The sequence below is a fragment of the Zea mays genome, chromosome 5 (assembly GCF_902167145.1).
Source record: "Zea mays cultivar B73 chromosome 5, Zm-B73-REFERENCE-NAM-5.0, whole genome shotgun sequence".
Classification (NCBI taxonomy): domain Eukaryota; kingdom Viridiplantae; phylum Streptophyta; class Magnoliopsida; order Poales; family Poaceae; genus Zea; species Zea mays.
In genome coordinates, this window is record NC_050100.1 from 31257953 (window position 1) to 31284740 (window position 26788).

General features: G+C 51.4%; 3 protein-coding genes across 6 annotated transcripts; all 3 read left to right on the forward strand.

Annotated features, from left to right (window-relative positions):
* Window positions 1-18: 18 nt before the first annotated feature.
* Window positions 19-1098, forward strand: LOC109939659 (calcium-transporting ATPase 5, plasma membrane-type-like). Its single transcript, XM_020537961.2, has 4 exons — window positions 19-148; window positions 255-300; window positions 378-516; window positions 1088-1098. The coding sequence occupies exons 1-4, from the start codon at window positions 69-71 to the stop codon at window positions 1096-1098; spliced, it is 276 nt and encodes a 91-aa protein (XP_020393550.1). The 5' UTR covers window positions 19-68.
* LOC103626180 (calcium-transporting ATPase 9, plasma membrane-type) lies at window positions 1085-1924 on the forward strand. Its single transcript, XM_020537637.2, has 4 exons — window positions 1085-1195; window positions 1271-1362; window positions 1605-1702; window positions 1781-1924. Exons 1-4 carry the CDS (start codon window positions 1163-1165, stop codon window positions 1804-1806), a joined length of 249 nt encoding a protein of 82 aa, XP_020393226.1. The 5' UTR covers window positions 1085-1162; the 3' UTR covers window positions 1807-1924.
* A 17013-nt stretch (window positions 1925-18937) lies between these two features.
* On the forward strand, window positions 18938-25173 carry LOC100280293 (uncharacterized). Of its 4 annotated transcripts, none has more exons than XM_008645313.4 (4): window positions 18938-19420; window positions 19573-21421; window positions 21547-21742; window positions 24797-25150. In XM_008645313.4, exons 1-2 carry the CDS (start codon window positions 19199-19201, stop codon window positions 20710-20712), a joined length of 1362 nt encoding a protein of 453 aa, XP_008643535.1. In that variant the 5' UTR covers window positions 18938-19198; the 3' UTR covers window positions 20713-21421; window positions 21547-21742; window positions 24797-25150. The 4 variants fall into 4 exon arrangements, 3 of the variants coding, with proteins under 3 accessions (XP_008643535.1, XP_020408895.1, NP_001353054.1); XM_020553306.3 differs by having other exon boundaries at window positions 18940-19420; window positions 19573-20848; window positions 24797-25173; NR_158746.1 differs by lacking the exon at window positions 24797-25150 and having other exon boundaries at window positions 19154-19420; window positions 19573-20848; window positions 21547-21953.
* The last annotated feature ends 1615 nt before the right edge of the window (window positions 25174-26788 follow it).

Consider the following 26788-nt stretch of genomic DNA (forward strand, 5'->3'; position numbering starts at 1 on the left):
TTCCAGGCTGTTTCTCATCAGTATCATATACTTCTTTCACTTTTCAGCTTCTGTGGGTGAACCTCATAATGGACACACTTGGAGCTCTTGCATTAGCAACCGAGCCTCCAACAGACAACCTTATGAAGAGAAATCCTGTTGGTCGAAGGCATGTCAAATGATCCAAAATTTCTTGTTGACAACATTGTGTCCAATACCAATATACTATGCTTTTTGAATTTGGAAACATTTTTACCCATACTTTTCTACTGCAGGGAACCTCTTGTTACAAATATCATGTGGAGAAACTTGTTTGTTCAGGTTAGTATTCCTTCATTATACAACTAGATTCTATTAAAAACTCTTTGTTGTTCTGGTATGTTTGGAATTTTACACAGGCCCTTTACCAAGTAGCAATTCTTCTGATTTTCGATTTTGATGGAGTAAGGATTCTGCGTCTGCAGAATGAAAGCCGATCTGATGCTGAGAAGATAACAAATACTTTCATCTTCAACACATTTGTATTTTGCGAGTGGAGTATTTGTTCTTCAATAATTTAAGAATCATAACAGAACATTAGCGGACGAATCTTGCTTCACCTTTTAGACAAATACATACTGACATTGGATTGTTCCCAAAAGAAAAGAATCAATATTAAGTTGACTATAAATTGATAGTAGTTTTCCCCCAAAAGGGACTAATGTGTACCCTAGCCTTGATACTACATGGATATTTTTCTTCACGTAAGGACTCGTTATAAGCTATTCATTGCTTTACCATAGTCGAATTTCAGGTATGGCATAAGTTATGTGGAAGCTAGTTATATGCGCTTCACTTGGACTGTTTTTGGTCAATTTTCAGTGACTCACTATTTTTCTTTGCATTTTGGTTTGTTCCAGTAATTTAATGTGGCTAGCTTTAACCTTTTAGAATCTAGGCCCTTGACTGACCATATATTAACCTGTTGTCTTGCTTGTACGAAGTTGAACCATACCAGAGTGAATTTGCTATGAAAATATTGATTATTTTGATGATTTATGGCCCGTGTTAACTCCATGTAGATCTGGAATGAAGGTTTGAGTTAACTTGGGTGTGTTTTTTTATGCAGATCTTCAATGAGTTCAATGCACGAAAACCCGAGGAAAAGAATGTCTTCAAAGGGGCCACGAAGAATCACCTGTTCATGGGAATAATCGGTATAACGACAGTATTTCAGGTAACAGAAGATATAGATTCTCTCCATTGGTATCACCTCTGTCCATGGTTATAAAGTTGCTCTCGTCTTTGGCAGATACTGATAATTCAGTTCCTGGGGAAGTTCTTCAAAATAGTGAGGCTTGGTTGGAGACTATGGTTGGTTTCAATTGCTATCGGCCTTGTGAGGTATGCACTTCAAAATTTGGCAACCTATTATGGTTCCGTAAACCTTTTTTTTCAATCCTTCGAATGCATCACATCCTTTATGCACAACCTTACCATCCTGACTTGATCATTGCGCATATGAACCTTGACAAGTCACTTTTTCCACGGAACCCTTGTTTCAATGTAAAACTGAACGTGAAGCCTTGTTTCAATGTCAAATCTGGCGTGGCTGCTGACATCTTTGGTTCGTTTGATGTTTCCAGTTGGCCCCTGGCTTATGTGGGTAAATTTATTCCTGTGCCCGTAAGACCTCTCCCGGACTATTTCAAGCCCCGCTGTTGTCGGAAACCGCCGCGCCGAGGTGAGTCTCTGGATGTTGGCTTTGTTCCTTTTCTGCGTCAGTTTCGATCCAGAACTCAGGTATTAATCGGTAATGCAGACGAGGAGGAAGGTGGGCAAAGTTAAAGCGCAACGAAGAGTGGGCAATGTAAATAGACACGTGATAAAAAATGGAGATAAATTGCACTGGTTGATTCCATGGTAGCAACATCCTGGGGATGTACGTATAAGATGGCAGGTAGTCCCCGCCATACTCCGACCCTAGGGTTTCCGTCCAACTCTTCCGTAAGGTTCCAAAAAAGTAGCCAACGACGAGCCGGCCCCGTCACCGCTCCTGCCGCCGCCGCAGCCCCCGCCCCAGCCGGGGGCGACCATTCCTCGGCCTTCTCGTTCAGCATCTGGCCGCCGACGTAGCGCACGCGGGACGCAGTGGTGCGGTGCCTCGTGGAGACGCTCGCGGGAGACACCATCCTCTGCAAGCGCTACATCATCCTTGTTTTTGCTTCGACACTTACCACATGAGGATTGCATGTCGCTTGGCATCATGATTTATGGTTGTGGGAAGCATCTCATTACCTAATTCATATGTAGAGTAATTCATATATAGAATTTACCTAACTTGGGGTTGCTTTGTGTATTATGCGGATGATCTGAGACCAGTACTTGACAGTCTTATTATATCCTTGTTCCCCCTTATTATTGTTTAATTTATTTCTTTACTATTCACCCATTTAGCATCCTCTCAAAAATAAAATGTATCCATCCCTTTACTATTCCACACTAGATGGCAAGTCTCACCAGCTGGAAGCTGTTGCTGATTCAGTTTGCCCTACCTGATGCTTCGAATATTTGTAGTTATTGTGCTTAGGTGTATGACCTTAACGATGATTTTAGGTATCTTGGGATGATTCTGGATGTTCAGGTCTATCCCACTGCATGCTACACAAGTCAATTTTGCAGGTTGCTCTGAAATATTCATGTATAGATACAACTGTTGTCTAAGCCAATTTCTTGCACTTGGTGCAAAGGTAATTCTCTCATTTTTAAGTATAATTTGTTAGGTACTTTGCTAACTTATTTTGGACGTTGTTTGCCAACTCTAATGGGGTGATCTTGCTTAACCAATGAAAGCAAATTTGATTGTTGGTCTATCTATCATAGGCAAGCTCACGGTGTCGAAAACATCTCCTATTTCGTCTAATCTCTGTTGACGATTCTGAAGATGTCCAATAGGAAGAACACTCTAAATAAGTCCGAGAGGTCATTGGAAATTATTAAACTTTTTCTCTACCTAAAATAGTCTGTTAATTTGGATGGACTATTACAAATACAAAATGATGTATTTCTCTGCTACCATTTTCTCTATCTGATTGTGTAACCTTATAGCCTAGAGCAGACCATAGACCCATACATGTTTTATGACTGCGCAGATAAACATCGTCTATTATTTCAAGGTGTTTATTAGTTGGAAGACTGTAGAGTGTAATTCTGAATCAGACATTCTTCAAATGTCCAATGTATTGCCAACTCTGTCTCCTTAACCTAATTGTATCTATTAATTCGTTCAATACTTTGGGTACCTTAGCGAACTTTATCCTGTATAGCTATTTGTCAGAGTCCATACTATGGTTAACTTGGGTTAGCTACTATCTGTGAATAAGGGAGTGGAGAATATAGAGTTTTGGATGGTTACTCCACCTGGCCTGTTATACAAGCTAAACCAGCCTTTTGTGTTAAGACATGTATGCAGATTTGGTGCCATTCTCTCATTTCCCCCTCAATTATTTTACTCTTCATAGCATCCATTTATACATGACCACCTACATGCTCTCATATATTTCAAAAGCACACAATAGATGGTGTTCGTGTCATTTTTCTGTCATGGATTTCACAGGTTTAGAACTTATCCTTTGCACTTGATCAAAATACACCATAGCCTCATTCAACAGATGACATCCATGTCATTTTCTGTCATGCATTCCTCAAGTTTAGAACTTACCTTTTGTGGTTGATCAAATACACCATAGCCATTGGATCGAAATCCTGGTCATATGGAGTCGCCACCATAGCCATACTTCATCAAGTTTTTATCTTCGTAATTTTCTTTTTTTGTTTTTATTGCCTGAGCTCCATGTTTTTGGTTTTGCTTTTGAGTCTGTGACTGTTGTGGTTCTGATTTGTGGGGCTTAAGGAAGCCATCACCTTTGAGAGAACCAGATGGCTTCTTGCTCATGCCATCTCAGTTCAGTTGCGGGCATAGGGAATCGTCATCCTCTCTGCTTTGTCCCATCCTTCACATAGTGTCCTACTATGAGATGGCAGATGAGTTTTTGAACAAATCCTTTTCATTTAAATTCCTTTTTTTAGTGAGCAGATCCACATTTTCCCTTTCCAGTGCGATCGACCACGTGGCCATTGACAATCCGAGTAGGCATGTAGGTCCTCAATGGCCACGCTTACAATAGGAAGTGTGGCGTGTACAACTTTGGAAACTACCTGTGGGAGATATACTGCTGTAACATGCCATACCCTGATCTCAGTTTTTCGTTCACCAGGTGAAAACAAAGACATGTCTCTGTCCCGTTCCTTGTTGCCATGTTTGTCACGGAAAGCCTGAGGTGAAATAAATAAACTTTTGTACAAAACCTTAGGCCTGAGATATCGCGTTGTTGTCCTAGCTCGCTAGCGAACGTGCGATGCTGGTACACAAACCCGGACAAGCGTCCCGAGATGGCAGAGGTGGTGTCCCTGGTGGAGGCGATCGACATGTCCAATGGCGGCGACGTGAACCCCAAGGACCAAACGCAGGGCTGTCTCTCGTGCTTTGGGGACAATCAATTCAAGTTCAACCAGTTGGCATATAGCTAGAAGATAAGATGTTGGTTGTTGCATGCTTTAGAGGAAATCAAAGGCTTTGTTCCTTTTTTTGCTTCGTGGTTCTTTGAGACAAATGTAGCTTGTGAATGTAAAGTTGTACATAAGCTGACATGGATAAACTAGCTTTATATATAGTTGGTGCCCAATATAGCCAAGCTTGTACAATGTTGTGGAACCCATAACGTTTTGGGCACATATAAAAATACAGTTGGTAAATGAATTATAGGATTGGTTCACATTCAAATAGGATATGTCAATCTCTACTTATCTTGATGAAGAAGGCAGTCTAGAAGATCACGAGGGAAAGGTATAAACACCAAACAAACTTTACTCGCAAATTCTGTTGGAACATGTTTAAATAACTCTTATTTAAACAAGGCATATGTATGTCCATAACAACGTATAGGTACCTAACTTACTACTATGAAGAAGGTAAGGGGTAGGCTGACCCTCTCTGGTTCTACCTTTCCTATCTCCGACAAATGGACTCAACACTTTTGGCAAAACCATCCACGCCTGGCCTCCTCTAGCTCTTCCCCGTCTCTTGCTCCAATCGCGCAGCGCTCCGCATGCCACGACCTCCAGCCACCTACCGCCCCTCGAGTCTGCCTCCCGACGCGATTCATGGTCGCACCCACCCGATGCCCCGCCCCCGAGCCTTTCTCTCGATGCCACCTCCCTCACGTGTCGACCCGATACGCAGAGTTCGGTTGATAACATCAGTAAACAATGACCTATACATACACAAGTGTGACCCATCAGCTGATAACATCACTAAACAATGACCTATGCGTGTACAAATGTCACCCGTTGCAACGCACGAGCATATATCTAGTATATATATATATATGAAGAGGTACTAACCATCAATCTACAAACCGACTTTTACATTATTTACTTTATGTATTTGTCGGCGTTTCGAGACTGAGGGGTCCCTAAGCCGACGAGTGAATGTCGTCGCGTGCCCCAGCCCAGATGGGTCGACGCGAGGCCGAGCGCGAAGGGGGGAAGTGAGGTGGCCGGAGATGGGCGTGAGAGAGGTGGAAATCCCGCGGCCTTCATGTTCGTCCCGCGCCCAGGTCGGGTGCGCTTGCAGTAGGGGGTTACAAGCGTCCACGCGGGAGAGGGAAGCGAGCGGCCCCAAGAGAGCGCCTGTCCCGTCCTCGTCCCCGCGCGGCCAACCCTCTCTAAGAGGGCCCTGGTCCTTCCTTTTATAGGCATAAGGAGAGGATCCAGGTGTACAATGGGGGTGTAGCAGAGTGCTACGTGTCTAGCGGGGGAGAGCTAGCGCCCTAAGTACATGCCGATGTGGCAGCTGGAGAGATCTTGGCACCCAGCTGGTGTGATGTCGTGGCCGTCGGAGGAGCGACGGAGCCTGGCGGAGGGACAGCTGTCGGAGCGGTTGAGTCCTTGCTGACGTCCTCCTACTTCCGTAAGAGAGCTGAGAGCCGCCGTCGTCACAGAGCTTGCGGGGCGCCATCATTGCCTATCTGGCGGAGCTAGCCAGATGGGACACCGGTCTTGTTCTCTGCGGCCCGAGTCAGCTCGGGGTAGGGTGATGATGGCGCTTCCTGTTGACGTGGCTGGCTTGCGCCCTAGGTTGGGCGACGTGGAGGCTCCTCCGAAGCCGAGGTCGAGTTTGTCTTTCGTGGCCGAGGCCGAGTCCGAGCCCCTGGGTCGGGCGAGGCGGAGGTCGTTCGGCAGAGGCCAGGGCAGAGTCCGAGCCCTGGGGTCGGGCGAAGCGGAGTTCGTCGTCTTCTGGGGCTGAGCCCGAGTCCGAGCCCTGGGGTCGGGCGGAGCGGAGTTCGCCGTCTTCCAGGACTTAGCCCGAGTCCGAGCCCTGGGTCGGGCGAAGCGGAATTCGCCGTCTTCCGGGACCTAGCCCGAGTCCGAGCCCTGGGGTCGGGCGGAGCGGAGTTCGCCGTCTTCCGGGACCTAGCCTGAGTCCAAGCCCTGGGGTCGGGCAGAGCGGAGTTCGCCGTCTTCCGGGACTTAGCCCGAGTCCGAGCCCTGGGTCGGGCGGAGCAGAGTTCGCCGTCTTCCGGGACCTAGCCCGAGTCCGAGCCCTGGGGTCGGGCGGAGCGGAGTTCGCCGTCTTCCGGGACTTAGCCCGAGTCTGAGCCCTGGGGTCGGACGGAGCGGAGTTCGCCGTCTTCCGGGTCCTAGCCCGAGTCCGAGCCCTGGGTCGGGCGGAGCGGAGCTTCCTATGGTGCCTTTGGCAGGGCCTGACTGCCTGTCAGTTTCACTCTGTCAAGTGGCACTGCAGTCGGAGTGGCGCAGGCGGCGCTGTCCTTTTGTCAGGCCGGTCAGTGGAGCGGCGAAGTGACGGCAGTCACTTCGGCTCTGTCGGGGGGCGTGTGTCAGGATAAAGGTGTCAGGCCACCTTTGCGTTAAATGCTCCTGCGATCCGATCGATCGGTGCGACGATTTAGTCAGGGTTGCTTCTTCGCGAAGGCAAGGCATCGGGCGAGCCGGAGATGTGTTCGCCGTTGGAGGGGGGCCTCGGGCGAGACGGAAATCCTCCGGGGTCGGCTGCCTTTGTCCGAGGCTAGGCTCGGGCGAGGCATGATCGAGTCGCTCGAATGGACTGATCCCTGACTTAATCGCACCCATCAGGCCTTTGCAGCTTTATGCTGATGGGGGTTACCAGCTGAGAATTAGGAGTCTTGAGGGTACCCCTAATTATGGTCCCCGACAGTAGCCCCCGAGCCGCGAAGGGAGTGTTAGCACTCGCTTGGAGGCTTTCGTCGCACTTTTTTGCAAGGGAACCAGCCTTTCTCGGTTGCATTTTGTTCCGGTGGGTGCGCGCGAGCGCACCCGCGGGTGTAGCCCCCGAGGCCTCGGAGGAGTGGTTTCACTCCTTTGAGGTCTTAATGCCTTGTGTAATGCTTCGGCTGGTCTGGTTGTTCCCTCATGCGAACTGGCCGTAGCCCGGGTGTACGGTCGGGGCCCAAGTTCTCGGGCTGGTATGTTGACGCTGTCAACGGTTCGGCCGGAGCCGGGTTTGCGAGAGCAGCCCCCGAGCCTCTGCACAGGGCGAGAGGGCGATCAGGGACAGACTCGGCTTTTTTACATACGCCCCTGCGTCGCCTTTTCGCAAGGAGGAGGGGGGGAAAGCGCCATGTTGCCCTCGATGGGCGCCGAACATGGTGTCTCCGGTGAGCTGCAAGCGGGTAATCCGAGTGGACGTCCGTGCCCCGTTCGTTAGGGGTCGGCTAGGGGCCCAGAGGCACGCCCAAAAGTACCTGCGGGTGATCTGCCGGACCCGGTCCCCTGGCGACGGGGTCCGAGGGCTCGATGCCTCCCTCTGATGGGATTCCGTTACAAGATCGCTCCCGCTGGTCTCGGAAATGTCCTAGGGTACCTCGGGAGCGCAGCCCGAGCCTTGGTTATGTATCGAACGTACCCCTGGTCATCCCTTGCTCGGCGTCTGAGGCGGCTGTGAACCCTTCGGGGGCCAGCCTTCGAACCCCTGATCAGTAATGGGCGCGGAGCCCGAGTAGCCTGAGGCGGCCGTGGAACCCTTCGGGGGGCCGGCCTTCGAACCTCTGACCAGTAGTGGGTGTAGGGCCCACGCGATCTGAGGCGGCTGTTGAAACCCTTCGGGGGGCCAGCCTTCGAACCTCTGATCAGTAAGGAGGCTCGGAGCCTGTTTCCTTCACGGGGAAGGATCTTTTTCGGGGTATCCCCCTTTCCCGGTCCCTGTTGCAAGAGATAGAGAAAGAGGAAAAACGGAAAAGGATACGAAATCGAACGACGCGGCGTACCTTTTTTGGCGCGATTATTACGGCGAAGGCGAAGCGTCGCCCGCTTCTCCCGCCAGAAGCGCCGTCTGTCCCTCCGCGGAGTTAATGCGACGGGGCGAGTCGTTGGCAGGGCGGCCGTTGCGCGTGCGCGAGCCGTTCGAGGAACGGCTGTTTCGCTTCGCGTTTTTTGAATCCCGCATCCGGTCCGGGCGGAACGTTGGAAACGGTCTCGCCTTGGTCTTTATATACCTGGGAGAGGGTCTGGTGATGGTTCTTCGCTCTGCTTCCTGCCTCCTTCTTTGGTTTTCGCAACCCGAGAGACTTTAGCCAGAGAAGAGAAAACCGCCTTTTCAGCCCCTCGCGTCGCCACTCCTTCCGTTTGGTGATGGCTGACCGGGTGACCATCATCTCACCGCGCGATCCATGGCCCTTTTCCACGGTGACGGCGAGCGATCTGGAGGATCTGGTCGGCGAGGGTTTGCTTCGCCCTCTCACCGATGAGCAGTGACCGGAATGGATTCCTCCCGTGGGCGGAGCCGCTCCATCCCCTCCGCCGGGGTACGTCGTGAGCTTCGTCTCCTTCCACGAGCGGGGATTCGGTGTGCCGGCGGGCCGCTTTATGCGGGCGATCCTGTACCACTATGGGGTGGAGTTGCACAACCTCACCCCCAACTCCATCTCGCAGGCCGCTATCTTCGTAGCGGTGTGCGAGGGGTATTTGGGGATCGCCCCCCATTGGGATTTGTGGACCCATCTCTTTTTCGCCGAGCTTTTTGCCTCGCCGACCGGAGCCTAGCCGGGTTGTCCTTTAGCGGGACCGACGCCGGAGTTGACCAGCCGAGGCCTCGGGTCGGGCTGGCGCCCTTGGAAGATGGTTGGCCGAGGCCCCAGAGGTGACCGACCGAGCCGCCTGCTCGGGCCGAATTCCCGGAGAAGACCCTGGCGGCGATGGCCCGGGCGTGGTGATGACGTCCTCCTTCGGAGTGGAGGTCTTCGGACCGCGTCGCCGTCCGAGGCTAGGTCGAACCTCGCCGAAGTTGTCGTCGATGCCGAGGGTGCTGCTGCCCCCTTCCAGCGTCAAGACCCGAGCCTGCAGGATCAGATTGTCTTGTAGCGTGTGCCTTCTGCGGCCGCCGAGGCCAGAATACACACCCTCGCTGTGTTGTAAAGCTGCGTCTCCTTTCCTCTTGTTTCGAGTATCTGGACTCTTTTGTCGGTAACAGGGATGTTTGTGCGAGCGAGAGTTGCTTCTCGCGGAAGGTGATGAGTGAGGTATCCGTATCCCGGAGGCGTGGGAGTCCCTCAGCTCGGTCGGCCTTGCCGCTTACACGCACTTTCACCCGTCCATGAGGCCCTGTCACCGACTCAGTCGAGAAGGCTCGAAGGATCGCTTCGGCAGAAGAGCTTCCGAACGTGAAGACTTGTTCGGTCCGCGGAATCACTTTATCCGAACGCGAGTTACTTATCGCAGAAGGTGATGAGTGAGGTATCCGTATCCCGGAGGCGTAGGAGTCCCTCGGCTCGGTCAGCCTTGGCTGCTTACGTGTACTCCGTCGTTTTCAGGATCCACTTTTCGAAGTAGTCAGAAAGCACGAAAGATATTCTGGCAAAGAGATCTTTTTTCAAGGAAAATTTCAACGCAGAGGGGGTTCCCCCCTTTTAGCCCCCGAGGGAGGGTCGGGCTTTGCCGAGGCGAGGCCGACCCTTCCTTGATGACTAAACTTTGCGTGGGTGCGAGGTATATGAACAACTTGAATACATCTTAAGGGTAGAAGCGACGTAGCTGTTGGATGTTCCAAGCGTTGCCGTAGACCTCGCCTTGACTGTTGGCCAGCTTGTACGTTCCGGGCTTCAGAACTTTGGCGATGACGAATGGCCCCTCCCAGGGGGGCGTGAGCTTGTGCCTCCCTCGGGCGTCTTGCCGCAGCCGAAGCACCAGGTCGCCCACCTGGAGGTCTCGGGGCCGGACCCCTCGGGCGTGGTAGCGTCGCAGGGACTGCTGGTACCGCGCCGAGTGTAGTAAGGCCTTGTCCCGAGCTTCTTCCAGCTGGTCCAGCGAGTCTTCTCGGCTAACTTGGTTGCTTTGATCGCTGTAGGCCCTCGTCCTCGGGGAGCCGTATTCCAGGTCAGTGGGCAAGACGGCCTCGGCCCCGTAGACCAGGAAGAACGACGTGAAACCCGTGGCTCGGCTCGGCGTTGTCCTCAGGCTCCAGACCACCGAGGGGAGTTCCTTCATCCATCGCTTGCCGAACTTGTTGAGGTCGTTGTAAATCCGAGGTTTGAGCCCTTGTAGAATCATGCCGTTGGCACGCTCTACTTGTCCATTCGACATGGGATGAGCCACGGCGGCCCAGTCCACCCGGATGTGGTGATCTTCGCAGAAGTCCAAGAACTTTCCGTCGGTGAACTGGGTGCCGTTGTCGGTGATGATGGAGTTCGAGACCCCGAAGCGATGGATGATGTTGGTGAAGAACGTCACCGCCTGCTCGGACCTGATGCTGTTCAGAGGTCGGACCTCGACCCACTTGGAGAATTTGTCGATGGCGACCAGCAGGTGCGTGTAGCCCCCGGGCGCCTTCTGCAAGGGGCCGACGAGGTCCAGACCCCACACAGCAAAGGGCCAGGTGATGGGTATCGTCTGCAGAGCCTGAGCGGGCAGGTGGGTCTGCTTCGCATAGAATTGGCACCCTTCGCAGGTGCGGACAATTCTAGTGGCGTCAGCCACCGCCGTTGGCCAGTAGAAGCCTTGCCGGAAAGCATTCCCGACAAGGGCTCGAGGCGCTGCGTGATGGCCGCAAGCCCCCGAGTGTATCTCTTGCAGGAGTTCCTGACCTTCGGCGATGGAGATGCATCGCTGGAGGATGCCCGAGGGGCTGCGGTGGTAGAGCTCCTTCTCATCACCCAGCAAGACGAACGACTTGGCGCGTCGCGCTACCCACCGAGCCTCGGCTCGGTCGAGGGGTAGCTCTCCTTGGCGGAGATATTGCAGGTACGGGGTCTGCCAATTTCGATCAGGCGTGGCCCCGCTCCGCTCCTCCTCGATGCGCAGTGCCTCGCCCTCGGAGGCCGAGGGTACCTCGGGCTGAACCGAGGGCGCCTCGGGCCGAGCTGAGGGTGCCTCGGGCTGTGCCGAGGGTACCTCGGGCTGGACCGAGGGCGCCTCAGGCTCGGGCGCGTCGTCGATCTTGACGGAGGGTTGATGCAGATCCCGGGAGAAGACGTCCGGGGGAACCGTTGTTCACCCCGAGGCTATTTTTGCCAGCTCGTCCGCAGTCTCGTTGTAGCGCCGAGCGATGTGGTTAAGCTCGAGCCCGTAGAACTTGTCTTCCAGGCGCCGAACCTCATCGCAGTAGGCCTCCATCTTCGGGTCGCGGCAGTGGGAGTTCTTCATGACTTGGTCGATGACGAGCTGCGAGTCACCGCGGGCGTCGAGGCGCCTGACCCCTAGCTCGATGGCGATTCACAACCCGTTGATCAGAGCCTCGTACTCAGCCACATTGTTGGACGCCGGGAAATGGAGGTGTAGCACATAGCGTAGGTGTTTCCCGAGGGGCGAGATGAAGAGTAGGCCCGCGCCGGCTCCCGTCTTCATCAGCGACCTGTCGAAAAACATGGTCCAGAGCTCCGGTTGGATCGGAGCCGTCGGTAGCTGGGTGTCGACCCATTCGGCTACGAAGTCCGCCAATACCTGGGACTTGATGGCCTTCCGAGGGGCGAACGAGATTGTCTCGCCCATGATTTCCACCGCCCACTTTGCAATCCTGCCCGAGGCCTCTCGGCACTGGATGATCTCCCCCAGGGGGAAGGATGACACCACAGTTACCGGATGAGACTCGAAGTAGTGTCGCAACTTCCGCCGCGTCAGGATCACTGCATACAGCATCTTCTGAACTTGTGGGTAGCGGATCTTGGTTTCGGACAGTACCTCGCTGACGAAGTAAACCGACCTCTGAACGGGCAATGCATGCCCCTCTTCTTGCCTCTCGACCACAATCGCGGCGCTAACCACCTGAGTGGTCGCGGCGACGTAGACCAAGAGGGCTTCTCCATCAGCTGGAGGCACCAAGATAGGCGCCTTTGTGAGGAGCGCCTTCAGGCTCCCGAGAGCTTCCTCGGCCTCAGGGATCCAAGCGAAGCACTCGGCCTTCCTTAAGAGGCGGTACAGAGGCAGGCCTCTTTCGCCGAGGCGTGAGATGAAGCGGCTCAGGGCCGCGAGACATCCCATGACCCTCTATACGCCTTTTAAGTCCTTGATGGGCCCCATGCTGGTGATGGCTGCGATCTTCTCCAGGTTGGCTTTGATACCCCGCTCGGAGACGATGAACCCCAAGAGCATGCCCCGGGGCACCTCGAAGACACACTTCTCGGGATTGAGCTTGACGCCTTTCGCTTTGAGACATCGGAATGTCACTTCAAGGTCGGAGAGGAGGTCGGAAGCTTTCCTTGTCTTGACTACGATGTCATCGACGTAGGCCTTGACCGTGCGACCGATGTGTTCTCCAAACACATGGTTCATGCACCGCTGATACGTCGCGCCCGCATTCCTCAAACCGAACGGCATGGTGACATAGCAGTACATGCCGAAGGGCGTGATGAAAGAAGTCGCGAGCTGGTCGGACTCTTTCATCCTGATTTGGTGATACCCTGAGTAGGCGTCGAGGAAGGACATGGTTTCGCACCCAGCAGTGGAATCCACGATTTGATCGATGCGAGGCAGAGGGTAGGGAACCTTCGGACATGCTTTGTTGAGACCAGTGTAGTCTACACACATCCGCCATTTCCCCCTTTCTTTCTCACAAGCACAGGGTTGGCAAGCCATTCGGGATGGAATACCTCTTTGATGAACCCTGCTGCCATTAGCTTATGGATCTCCTCGCCTATCACTCTGCGCTTCTCATCGTCGAATCGGCGCAGAGGCTGCTTGACGGGTCGGGCTCCGGCCCGAATATCCAACGAGTGCTCGGCGACATCCCTCGGTATGCCGGGCATGTCCGAGGGACTCCACGCAAAGACGTCGGCGTTTGCGCGGAGAAAGTCGACGAGCACTGCTTCCTATTTGGGGTCGAGCCCAGAACCGATCCGGATCTGCTTGGAGGTGTCGCCACTGGGGTCGAGAGGGACGGCCTTGACCGTCTCCACTGGCTCGAAGTTGCCGGCATGGCGCTTCACGTTGGGCACCTCTTTGGAGAGGCTTTCCAGGTCGGCGATGAGGGCCTCGGACTCGGCGAGGGCCTCGGCGTACTCCACGCACTCCACGTCGCATTCGAACGCGTGTTTGTACGTGGGGTCGACGGTGATGACCCCGTTGGGGCCCGGCATCTTGAGCTTCAAGTAGGTGTAGTTGGGGACGGCCATGAACTTCGCGTAGCATGGCCTCCCCAGTACCGCGTGGTAGGTTCCTCGGAACCCGACCACCTCGAACGTCAGAGTCTCCCTTCGGAAGTTGGAGGGCGTTCCGAAGCAGACGGGAAGGTCGAGTCGTCTGAGGGGCTGGACGCGCTTCCCGGGAATGATCCCGTGGAAGGGCGCAGCGCCTGCTCGGACGGAGGACAGATCGACGCGCAGGAGCCTAAGGGTCTTGGCGTAGATGATGTTGAGGCAGCTGCCCCCGTCCATAAGGACCTTGGTGAGCCTGACGTCGCCGACGACGGGGTCGACGACGAGCGGGTATTTCCCCAGGCTCGGCACGTGGTCGGGGTGGTCAGCTTGGTCGAAGGTGATAGGCTTGTCGGACCAGTCTAGGTAGACTGGCGCCGCCACCTTCACCGAGCAGACCTCCCGGCGCTCTTGCTTGCGATGCCGAGCCGAGGCATTCGCCGCATGCCCACCGTAGATCATGAAGCAGTTGCGGACCTCGGGGAACTCTCCTGTTGGTGATCTTTCTTCTTGTCGTCGTCGCGGGCCCTGCCACCCTCCGCGGGTGGCCCGGCCCTGTGGAAGTGGCGCCGAAGCATGACGCACTCCTCAAGGGTGTGCTTGACGGGCCCCTGATGATAGGGGCACGGCTCCTTGAGCATCTTGTCGAAGAGGTTGGCACCTCCGGGGGGCTTCCGAGGGTTCTTGTACTCAGCGGCGGCGACAAGGTCCGCGTCGGCGGCGTCGCGTTTCGCTTGCGACTTCTTCTTGCCTTTCTTCTTGGCGCCACGCGGAGTTGACGCCTCGGGAGCATCTTCCGATGGGCGGCCCTAGGGCTGCTTGTCCTTTCGGAAGATAGCCTCGACCGCCTCCTGGCCAGAGGCGAACTTGGTGACGATGTCCATCAGCTCGCTCGCCCTGGTGGGGGTCTTGCGACCCAACTTACTCACCAGGTCGCGGCAGGTGGTGCCGGCAAGGAACGCGCCGATAACATCCGAGTCGGTGATGTTGGGCAGCTCGGTGCGCTGCTTCGAGAATCGCCGGATGTAGTCCCGGAGAGACTCTCCCGGCTGCTGCCGGCAGCTTCGGAGGTCCCAGGAATTCTCGGGGCGCATGTACGTGCCCTGGAAATTGCCGGCGAAGGCTTGGACCAGGTCATCCCAGTTGGAGATCTGCCCTGGAGGTAGGTGCTCCAACCAGGCGCGGGCGGTGTCGGAGAGGAACAGGGGGAGGTTGCGGATGATGAGGTTGTCGTCGTCCGTTCCACCCAGTTGGCAGGCCAGGCGGTAGTCCGTGAGCCACAGTTCCGGTCTCGTTTCCCCCGAGTACTTTGTGATAGTAGTCGGGGGTCGGAACCGGGTCGGGAACGGTGCCCGTCGGATGGCCCGGCTGAAGGCCTGCGGACCGGGTGGTTCGGGCGAGGGACTCCGATCCTCCCCGCTGTCGTAGCGTCCCCCACGCCTGGGGTGGTAACCTCGACGCGCCCTTTCGTCGAGGTGGGCCTGACGGTCGCGATGATGGTGCTCGTTGCCGAGGTGGCCCGGGGCCGCAGGCGCGGTGTTGCGCGTGCGCCCGGTGTAGACCGAGGCTTCCCGCATGAATCGGGAAGTCGCGACATGAGGTTCCGAGGGGTATCCCTGCCTTCGGGAGGCAGAGCTCTCGGCCTGTCGGACCGCAGCGCCTTCTAGGAGATTCTTGAGCTCTCCCTGGATTCGCCGACCCTCGGTGGTTGATGGCTCCGGCATCGCGCGGAGAAGCATCGCTGCTGCAGCCAGGTTCTGACTGACCCCACTGGATGCAGGTGGTGGCCTGAGCCTGACGCCGTCGGCGACGCGGTGCTGGACACCCTGGGGCAGGTGACGTATTTCTCCGGCCGGGGGTTGGCCCGCCCATGCCTGCCCGACGTCCCGGCGGATCGGCTCAAGCGCTCCTGCTCCCTCGTCGAGCCTGGCCTGCGCCCCGCGGACTTGCTCGAGCTGTGGGTCGTGACCCCCCGCCGGAACGGGGACCACAGCTAGCTCCCGTGGGATGTCAGCGCGAGGCACCGGCCTAGGGAGATCACCGTCCTCCGGCATGCCGAGATGATTGCCTTCGGAGGGATCCCCTAGCTCGACGTGGAAACATTCGCGGCTTGGGCCGCAGTCCTCGTCGTCGAGGCTGCGGCTACCGTCGGAACAGTCGGAGAGGCAGTAGTCACATGCGGTCATGAAGTCCCGCATGGCACTGGGGTTGCCAAATCCAGAGAAATCCCAACAGATGTTGGGGTCGTCATCTTCCTCGGACCCAGAGGGCCCGTAGGTCGAGACGTCCGTCAACCGGTCCCAAGGCGACCGCATGCGAAACCCCAGAGGGTTTGAACTCGCCTCTACGAGAGCGCCCACCAAAGCAAGGTCGCTAGGCGGGTTGAGGCTGAGTCCAAATGACGTAGGATGGGAATCGATCGGTACCTTTCGGTCGACGAGCAGCGACATAGTCACGTCGGGGACTGATTGCACCGTCGTCTCAGGTACGAGGGCGACGTCCTGCAAGCTCCCCGCGAGCGCACTGGCGTCGTCCACTTGCTCGGGGTTGGCGTGTCGCGGGGAGACGGCGCTCGCCTTCGTCTCAAACGCGAGGTCGACGCCCGACGCGCCCCCCGTTGGGGCGCTGGGGACGTCGACTCGCTCGACAGCCGACGAGGCGCGGCCTTCCGCTTGGCCTTGGTTGCCCCGCCTCCTCCTCCGTTGGCGGGGGAGAGGACGGGGCGAGCTCGAATGTTGTTCTTCCACCACGCGGGGAAGACGTCGTCGATTCCGCCGCCGGTGGGCGGGCTGTCGGCCGCCATTGTCGTTATCGCGCGGCGGTGGAAGGAGTATCATGTCGTAGCTGCCGTCGAAGGACATGAACTCAAGACTCCCGAAACGGAGCACCGTCCCGGGTCGGAGAGGTTGCTGGAGACTGCCCATCTGGAGCTTGACGGGAAGCTGTTCGTCAACACGCAGCAGGCCCCTACCTGGCGCGCCAACTGTCGGCGTTTCGAGACCGGGGGGTCCCTAAGCCGACGAGTGAATGTCGCCGCGTGCCCCAGCCCAGATGGGTCGACACGAGGCCGAGCGCGAAGGGGGGAAGTGAGGTGGCCGGAGATGGGCGTGAGAGAGGTGGAAATCCCGCGGCCTTTGTGTTCGTCCCGCGCCCAGGTCGGGTGCGCTTGCAGTAGGGGGTTACAAGCGTCCACGCGGGAGAGGGAAGCGAGCGGCCCCAAGAGAGCGCCTGTCCCGTCCTCGTCCCCGCGCGGCCAACCCTCTCTAAGAGGGCCCTGGTCCTTCCTTTTATAGGCATAAGGAGAGGATCCAGGTGTACAATGGGGGTGTAGTAGAGTGCTACGTGTCTAGCGGGGGAGAGCTAGCGCCCTAAGTACATGCCGATGTGGCAGCCGGAGAGATCTTGGCACCCAGCTGGTGTGATATCGTGGCCGTCGGAGGAGCGACGGAGCCTGGCGGAGGGACAGCTGTCGGAGCGGAGTCCTTGCTGACGTCCTCCTGCTTCCGTAAGAGAGCTGAGAGCCGCCGTCGTCACAGAGCTTGCGGGGCGCCATCATTGCCTATTTGGCGGAGCTAGCCAGATGGGACACCGGTCTTGTTCTCTGCGGCCCGAGTCAGCTCGGGGTAGGGTGATGATGGCGCTTCCTGTTGACGTGGCTGGCTTGCGCCCTAGGTTGGGCGACGTGGAGGCTCCTCCGAAGCCGAGGTCGAGTCTGTCTTCCGTGGCCGAGGCCGAGTCCGAGCCCCTGGGTCGGGCGAGGCGGAGGTCGTTCGGTAGAGGCCAGGGCGGAGTCCGAGCCCTGGGGTCGGGCGAAGCGGAGTTCGTCGTCTTCTGGGGCTGAGCCCGAGTCCGAGCCCTGGGGTCGGGCGGAGCGGAGTTCGCCGTCTTCCGGGACCTAGCCCGAGTCCGAGCCCTAGGGTCGGGCGGAGCGGAGTTCGCCGTCTTCCGGGACCTAGCCCGAGTCCGAGCCCTGGGGTCGGGCGGAGCGGAGTTCGCCGTCTTCCGGGACCTAGCCCGAGTCCGAGCCCTGGGGTCGGGCGGAGCGGAGTTCGCCGTCTTCTGGGACTTAGCCCGAGTCCGAGCCCTGGGGTCGGGCGGAGCGGAGTTCGCCGTCTTCCGGGTCCTAGCCCGAGTCCGAGCCCTGGGTCGGGCGGAGCGGAGCTTCCTATGGTGCCTTTGGCAGGGCCTGACTGCCTGTCAGTTTCACTCTGTCAAGTGGCACTGCAGTCGGAGTGGCGCAGGCGGCGCTGTCCTTTTGTCAGGCCGGTCAGTGGAGCGGCGAAGTGACGGCGGTCACTTCGGCTCTGCCGGGGGGCGCGTGTTAGGATAAAGGTGTCAGGCCACCTTTGCGTTAAATGCTCCTGCGATCCGATCGATCGGTGCGGCGATTTAGTCAGGGTTGCTTCTTCGCGAAGGCAGGGCATCGGGCGAGCCGGAGATGTGTCCGCCGTTGGAGGGGGGCCTCGGGCGAGACGGAAATCCTCCGGGGTCGGCTGCTCTTGTCCGAGGCTAGACTCGGGCGAGACATGATCGAGTCGCTCGAATGGACTGATCCCTGACTTAATCGCACCCATCAGGCCTTTGCAACTTTATGCTGATGGGGGTTACCAGCTGAGAATTAGGAGTCTTGAGGGTACCCCTAATTATGGTCCCCGACAGTATTAGCCTTATGATACTTATAACTTAGTTAGAGCAACTCCAATAGTTATGTAAATTTTAGCTCTCTAAATCACATATTTAAGAAGTTGGTAAATAGCTTTTGGAGTAAAAAAATGTGAGTTCTCCAATAGTTCTCTAAATATAGGTTGTAATTTTGTTTTGTATTTATCCACATAAAAAATAAGTCACAAAAACTATATAATGCAGTCAACATTTTTGTTTAGGGAGTTGTTAAATGGTTGCCAAATGTAGAGAGAAAATGCGGTTAGATGATAAGTTGTTAAATTTAGAAAGTTCATTTAGAGAACTGTTGGAGAATAGTTTTCATGTTAACTACCTAAATTATTGATTTAGGAAGTCTTTTAGAGAACCACTGGAGTTGCTCTTATAGTTTTTCAACCTCAATCTTCAATTCTTTTCGACTCTACATCATCTAAAGTCGTTTTAGGTGGCATACCGACCTCAAAACAATCCTACAATCTTTCATCCTTTTCCTAAAGAGTACCTAAAATTATATTCGTCGCAAGCAGGCTTTAGGGAACGTTGGTGCCAAACAACTCTAAAAAGCCTACGCCCCTCCAAAATTCGGAATCTGATCATGTAAAAACTTTTGCAAACTCCGCAACCCGAAGAGCTAGTTTCCAAATCAGCCCCAAAAAGCCCACGAAAACCCTCCAGCCCTCCGTGCTGCGGCTCCTTCCGGTCCCCCACCACGCGCCGGACATGAAATATCCCACTCAAACCAACCTACCGCCCACAGACCCAAATCGGCACCCCGGAAGCCTCAAATCCGCTCTATTCCTCTCTCCCCCTCTCTCCCCCATCGCACCAGCAGGCGAGCGCGAGGCGGAGGAGTAGAGATGGAGTCGGACCAGGGCAAGCTTTTCATCGGCGGCATCTCCTGGGAAACGACGGAGGAGAAGCTGAGCGAGCACTTCTCCGCCTACGGCGAGGTAACGCAGGCCGCCGTCATGCGCGACAAGATCACCGGCCGCCCCCGCGGCTTCGGGTTCGTCGTCTTCGCGGATCCCGCCGCCGTCGACAGAGCGCTGCAGGACCCCCACACCCTCGACGGCCGCACGGTATGGCAACCCCACCTCTTCGCCGACGCGAAACCCTAGGTCGAATATTCGCAAACCAGCGCCGAATATTCGCTTTGGTCGTCTTCTCATCTGCCCCACCGTCCGGGCTTGACCAGGATTTCTCTCGGTTTGCGGTACTTTTATTGCCCCAGGTCGATGTGAAGCGGGCACTCTCGCGGGAGGAGCAGCAGGCCTCCAAGGCCGCGAACCCTAGCGGTGGAAGGAACTCCGGTGGCGGAGGAGGCGGCGGTGGCGGCAGCGATGCAAGTGGTGCTCGGACGAAGAAGATCTTTGTGGGCGGGCTGCCCTCTACTCTGACTGAGGATGGGTTCCGGCAGTACTTCGAGACCTTTGGCATAGTTACTGACGTAGTTGTCATGTATGACCAGAACACACAGCGCCCACGTGGTTTCGGGTTCATCACCTTTGATTCGGAGGACGCGGTTGACCGCGTGCTGCAGAAGACCTTCCATGATCTTGGTGGGAAGCTGGTTGAGGTGAAGCGCGCATTGCCCCGTGAGGCGAATCCTGGCGGCTCTGGTGGTGGTCGTTCTGGGGGAGGTGGGGGTTATCAGAGCAACAATGGCCATAACACCAGCTCTGGTAGCTATGATGGTAGAAGTGATGGTGGCAGGTACGGGCAGACACAACAGGGTAGTGGTGGTGGTGGCTATCCTGGCTACGGTGCAGGAGGCTATGGTGCTGGGGCAGCTGGATATGGATATGGTGCTAACCCTGCAGTTGGATATGGAAATTATGGGGCTGGAGGGTATGGGGGTGTTCCTGCTGCTTATGGTGGACATTATGGAAACCCAGGTGCAGCTGGTTCTGGTTACCAAGGTGGACATCCAGGCTCAAATAGAGGACCTTGGGGCAGTCAAGCTCCATCTGCATATGGAACTGGAGGGTATGGTGGCAGTGCTGGGTATAGTGCTTGGAACAACTCTTCTGGTGGCGGCAATGCTCTGAATAGTCAAGCCCCTGGTGGACCTGCAGGCTATGGAAGCCAGGGCTATGGGTATGGTGGATATGGAGGGGATCCATCATACGCTAGTCACGGAGGATATGGGGCTTATGGAGCACGTATTGATAGTGCTGGCAATCCTGCTACTGGTGGATCATCTGGATACAATGCAGGCTATGGAAGTGGTGGTGCCAACTCTGGCTATTCAAGTGCTTGGAGTGATCCTTCGCAAGGTGGTGGATTTGGCGGTTCGGTCAATGGAGGTGCTGAAGGACAGTCAACTTATGGCACTGGCTATGGCAGTGTGCAGCCCAGGGTTGCTCAGTAAAGAGAGGCATTTTGAGTGTGCGAAATGAACCAGTGCATCTGGGCAGTCTATGTATTGATTTGTCATTCCAGTCTCTCTGGTTGCTCTCAGCATTTTGAAGATTGCCCATTTGCTGCTTAAATCAGTATTTATCCGGGTTGGAATGCTTGATCCTTTAGCGGCTTACTACTAGAACGTCTAGTCAATAAGTAGCTAAAATGTGGAGTAGCAGTATCTTGCGGAATGCTTTTATTAATTTTTACATTTAGCTTTATCCATCTGTGTGGTTTGCCATGAGTGGAGTTTCAGGTTGCTTCATCTCTAGTTATAAGCTAGAGTAGCTTGACTACTTATGGGCAAAATTATCTAGTTGTACCTCTATTCTACAGATCATATATTTGTGTTTGACATTAGTATTTATGCTGGATCTTGCTCTACCTATATTCTGGAATGTTCTCTATTTGGTGGCTGTATTGACATGTGGTATTATCAACATTGATGGGTTTGAAACAGATGCAAACCCTGAAATATGCAATCATAGTTACTTGATGCTGTAGCTGCTTCTAACAGTATTTTCAACTGTAGTGCAAGTGTTTTTATGTAGCTGGAATGGTACACCCTTCAAGTATATCACCAAGCTATGAATTCCATCCATTTGGTCCTAGATTTCAATATTTTCAAAGCAGCAGTAAGCTTATTAGCAGCAAGATTGTAGCGCCAAGTTTCTGAGGTAGTATAGATAACTGGGTTATCTGTGAAGCTACCTGAATGTTTAGGGGTAGAAATGTATTGTAGAACAGTCAAGGCTCGGCAACTAAAGTAATTGTCCTTCCTCCTACCTTCCTTTATGTACAGGTTGAATGGGATGGCATTCTTTTTTTAGATATGCCCAAGCAAGGTCTATGAAATCAGGCATTTGAAAAAGGCATTTTGCACAGTGATTTACATGAACTGGCGAGAAGTTCCAATATCGGGGTTCTGACAGAATGCAAGATACCAGCTTAAGTGCTTCATTTTCTGAAGGGTCTTGTGCTGTGCTACAAGATAGTGGGTATGTGGATCAAAGATTCTATATTCACGTTTTGTTTAGCAAAATCCTTTTGACTCTGGTACTTGTCAAAGTGAAATTCTAGACAACTCTTAGTTTGTTCATTTAGATTTACTGTGTACCATATCCATCGGTGACAGGAAAATTGACCACAAACGTGTCAGTTTTTACTTTTGAGCAATAATATTGTGCTAGACATTTATATTGACCACACAAACAATGTTCAATGTATTTATCATGAGAAGTATTATATTTGCTTTCCTTAATCCAATTTTGGCAAAATTATTGATCTTTTAAGTAAAGAAACTTGATGGTTGAGGTAGTGTGATTAGGAGGGTTAGTTTTGCTTGTTTATTTCTAATAAAGGTGTGTTTGGTTCGCCTTCTGGAAACTGCTTCTGCTAACAGATAAAAGAAGCTGCTTTTTTGGAAGCAGCTACTTTCGCATAGTATAGTTTTTGCAGTACCTTAGGGTATGCTGTTGGCTTTCAGCCTTTTGCTTTTCTAACAGCAACAACAAAGCCTAGAGTTGAAACCCAACAGAAGCCACAAATCAAGGTTCAGCCACGTGTGTATAGCCGTTTGAAATTCACTCTTATTGAAGGCTAAGTCTTTGTGTATATTCTATCCTTTCAAGTCTCCTTTGTACTTCTCTTCCCATGTCAACTTCGGTCTTCCCCTGTGGCCCTGCCTGTCTTCCCATTACTATTGCGCCTTAGAATCCCACCATGTACCGATGTCTCTCGAGGCTCTGTTGTATATATTCAAACCATCTCAATCTGTGTTGGACAAACTTTCTTCAATTGGTCCTACCCCTAGCCTATCATGTGTATCATCGTTTCGGCTTTGATCCCTTCTTGCATGATTGCAAATCTAATGCAACATATGCATTTATGCAACACCTACCTGTTTTTTTTGAACATGACACCTTTTTGTAGGCCAATATTTTGCACCATACAACATAGCAGGTCTAATTGCCGTTCTATAAAACTTGCCTTTTAGCTTCTGTGGTACCCTCTTGTCACATAGAACAACAAATGCTTGGCGCTACTTCCTTCACCCTGCTTTGGTTCTATGACTAACATCTTCATCCATATTTCCATTTCTAAATAGCATTGATCCTAAATATAGAAAGATATCCTTTCTAGGCACTACTTGACCTTCCAAACTAACATATCCTTCATGTGTATTAGTGCAATAGTGCCGAAGTCAAATCTCATGTATTTGGTTTAAGTTTTATTGAGTCAAGCCTTTGAACTCTAGAGCCTCCCACAACTCCATTTTCCTATTTACTCCACTTAGCACTACATTGTTCGCAAAAAGCATACACTAAGGGATATCTCCTTGTATGCCCCTTGTGACATCATTCATCGCCAAGGCAAAAAGGTAAGGGTTCAAAGCTAACCTTTCATGTAGTCCTATTTTAATCGGGAAGTCATCTGTCCTTGTCACTTGTTTGAACAGTAGTCACAACATTGTAGTACATGTTCTTAATGAGTCCAACATACTTCGTTGGAACTTTATGTTTATCCAAAGCTTACCACATAACATTCCTTTGTATTTTGTCATAAGCATTCTCCAAATCAATGAAAAACCATGTGTAGGTTTTTCTTGTGCTTCCTATACTGCTCCATCACTTGTCTTATTAAGAAAATTGCTTCCGTAGTTGACCTTCCGCACATGAAACCAAATTGGTTCATATATATCCTTGTTATTCTTAGACGATGCTCAATAACTCTTCCATCATAGTGTGGCTCATCAATCATGGTAGATAAAGAAGGGGTAGGTTTCGTAGTTGTTTTACCTAACAGACCCTTCTCACTGCTTATACTCAGGCATACAAAGTTGGGCTCAACATCATAATTATTTTTCCTTTGCCCTGTTTATTATGTCGGGTTGAAACTGTAGCCTACTCGAACTTGCTTGGGACTAAAACACTTTGTTGTTGTTGTTGCTGCTCTGTTTACTATGTTGATGACCAGCTGACCTCTTATTTAAGTTTAAGTTTTTATGAAGTGCATACTTTTTTTGTAATGATGCATTTTGTCATTTACCTTGTGGCCAATGGTATATTATAATAATTAATATGGTTATATCCCTTGACACAGAATCTTATTCACATATATAACTTCTGATGTTCTCCCCTTGAGAACAATGTCAGATGAGCATTATAATTGTTGAAGCAGCTTATAGAGGCCTGGGTAATTTGCATGAGCACTTGTCTCCAACACCTAGATCTAGTGCGATGTTAGATCATGGTGTAGATGATATAGATTGATCTAGTACCCATAATCAAAACACTGGGATGCTCAATAAAAAGTTGAGAAAACTTCAAATATGATGAATTGCTACAATCTGAATCAATGTATTTTGGATCCCACTGCTTTTATGTTTCTGATACCAGAATGCATCATGTAACTCTTTTCCATAAATCTGTCCCAAAAAATGTGTCATTCTAGAATTTTCCAGATGGATTAGTATAGAGGGGAAATGATCTTGGTATCCCTGGGGTGTTTGGGATGGCTCTAGGTTCCAGCTGCGGTGTGGAGCTGTAGTTTATAATATCATTTTAAATAGTTAATATTTTTAATCTAAATAATAAATAAAATGACTTATCTAAATGTCTTCTAAAGGCTTATAACTCTAGCTACACGATTTTCTGGAGCACCTAATGATCTGCTCCACCAACTCCACTAAATTTACTAGAGCTGGAGCTGTTCTAGATGTGTTTCCCCTAAAACTTGACATTCAAGGATACATTGGTTGGATTCATTCAGCATGTCTAGCACAGGTTCGTGAATTTTGTGTCTTCTCTTGGAAATATGTATGAAGGTTCATGCCATCATTAATAAGTTGGAGATTAGTTATCCTATTGTTTTTCCTTTAAGTTTTGCTAATTTAAACTAATGATCTTGAAACAAATGTATTATAGTCTTGAGGTACCTTTCTTGCTATGATCTAGTTCAGATTTGTGGTTATAAGTTAGTAAATTTGAGTTTTAGGTGTAAGCTTACACTCCTCAAAGTGCATGTTTTAATTGCAAAACTTTTGTCAACAGACGAAGTGCAACATGTTGGCTGGATCCACTTTGGCTGGGTCTGAGGGAGCATGGGCCAAGATCTTGGGGGCTCGGCTGTGTGGTGCAACGGGCAGCTTGCTTGCATACTGGTGATCGTGGATGCTTGTGATATAGCATTGCCCCCCAATGTATAAGTGAACTTTTAGTGCTAGAGGCTTCCTTTTGTTGGCATGATGTCTATGGTTTATAGGTGCAGTAGTTGCATAACACATAGTATACTCAGTATACTTTGTGTGGAAGCTATTGATGCTTTTCTTTTTGTTTAGCATGAATGCCATATAATTGTACATTGAATTGACATATTAAGTTATTGCTAAAACACACTTCAGTGAATTTTATAAGGCCCTGTTTGGATCCATTGAATTGAATTCTATTCTAATAATTTAGGCACAGTTCAATTAAACTAATATAGTTTTATGTGAGATATGTTTGTATACTATTGTTGGTTATAAGGAGGAGATATTTATGTGGTATATTTTTATTATAGAGGAGCAAGTTGAAGAGGAGTGTAGAAACAGTTTATTGATACATAAATCAATTTCTATCTCTCAACCACTAAATTTGAGATAGGCTTATATTTGAATATTTGAACATTGGAAAGTGGTGGGGTATCAAATTCTAAATCAAATAGTCTACTCTATTAAGTAGATTTCAATTTCTCAAATAAACGGATCCAAACGGCCTTTAAGTGGAACACAATGAAATGCATACATATAAAAACTCTAATCACTCCCTGTGTCGTGATTAGAGTTTTGGTACCCAATTTCGTGTAAATTACACACGGAACGAGTTGTTTGACCTGTTTTTTTTGTTATCGACACATTAGCTTTTGCTACACAAACAATCCTAAGACCATTACTAGCCTTTTACCCATCCTTGTATCTATATTCAAATTATACTTTGCGAACAGTGCAATCTATAGTGGAAAATATTGTTTTTGTGACCATATGAGTGAACTAAGAAAATGCAAGGGTTTTTCTTTCATCATCGAAATATGTTCCCTCTATATTCTTTGCGTAAACCCGGTTTAGGATATGACATACAATCAAAGCTGACCTGCCACCGTTTACCCAACTATTCCTTGAAAAGTCTTGATGTATATAATAGTCACTAACCAAATTACTTAGACTATGTTTTTTTTTTCTTTTGGCTACACCATTTGATTGAGGTGAATAATGAGGCGTCCTCATTAGTTATACCATACCATATTCCTCACAGAATGAAGTGGAAATATTTGAGAAGTACTCGTAACCATAATCTGACCTTACATGTTTAATCTTTCTTTCAAATTGGTTTTGCACTTTAAATTTCTAGACTTTAAAGTAATGTAATGCTTCCTCTTTTGACTTCAACAAGTAGATGTAAAAAAGTCTAGCACAATCGTCTATTATGGCCATAAATTTTTTTTCACCTTTTGTCAATACTTTATTTATTTCACATAGATTAGAACCAACTAAATTTAATGGTGCCAAGTTTCTCGGCTCTGCAGATTTATGAGGCCTGGGAGTTTGTTTTCATTCAACACATATATGACACTTAAAATTATTTGACTAAGGTAAATTTTGGAATTAAACTCAAACTAGCTAGCCGAGTCGTACAAACAAAATTAATATGACAGCCTCGAATTCCAAACATTTGTTTCATCAACATTAATCACATTGTTCATGAATTTATTAATAAACATACCAAACTAGATAGCACATATTCATTGGATGTAAATACTAATTTAAAACCATCTATACATAGTAGAGATCCACCGACAAGGTTCTTGCTTATGGTGGATACATGTTATTTTTCAATTGCATGTTTTTTTTCGCTCGAAGTAAGCTTTACATTGAGTGTATCAACACAAAGAAACATGCACATGAGAGCCATTTTCCATGATCAATGAGCAACTCCCCTAGACTTTGTAAGAAGAAAGCAAGAAAAATCAACACAAACATGAATATTAGCACATCTGTCAATCCACCA

Bases quoted from the DNA above. Each gene is read 5' to 3' on its own strand.
- LOC109939659 (XM_020537961.2), top strand. From the start codon at position 69: ATGGACACACTTGGAGCTCTTGCATTAGCAACCGAGCCTCCAACAGAC. The intron at 149-254 runs GCATGTCAAATG...TTTCTACTGCAG, and splicing joins AGAAATCCTGTTGGTCGAAG to GGAACCTCTTGTTACAAATA. The intron at 301-377 runs GTTAGTATTCCT...AATTTTACACAG, and splicing joins GGAGAAACTTGTTTGTTCAG to GCCCTTTACCAAGTAGCAAT.
- LOC103626180 (XM_020537637.2), top strand. From the start codon at position 1,163: ATGGGAATAATCGGTATAACGACAGTATTTCAG. The intron at 1,196-1,270 runs GTAACAGAAGAT...CGTCTTTGGCAG, and splicing joins GTATAACGACAGTATTTCAG to ATACTGATAATTCAGTTCCT. The intron at 1,363-1,604 runs GTATGCACTTCA...TGATGTTTCCAG, and splicing joins ATTGCTATCGGCCTTGTGAG to TTGGCCCCTGGCTTATGTGG.
- LOC100280293 (XM_008645313.4), top strand. From the start codon at position 19,199: ATGGAGTCGGACCAGGGCAAGCTTTTCATCGGCGGCATCTCCTGGGAA. The intron at 19,421-19,572 runs GTATGGCAACCC...TTATTGCCCCAG, and splicing joins ACACCCTCGACGGCCGCACG to GTCGATGTGAAGCGGGCACT.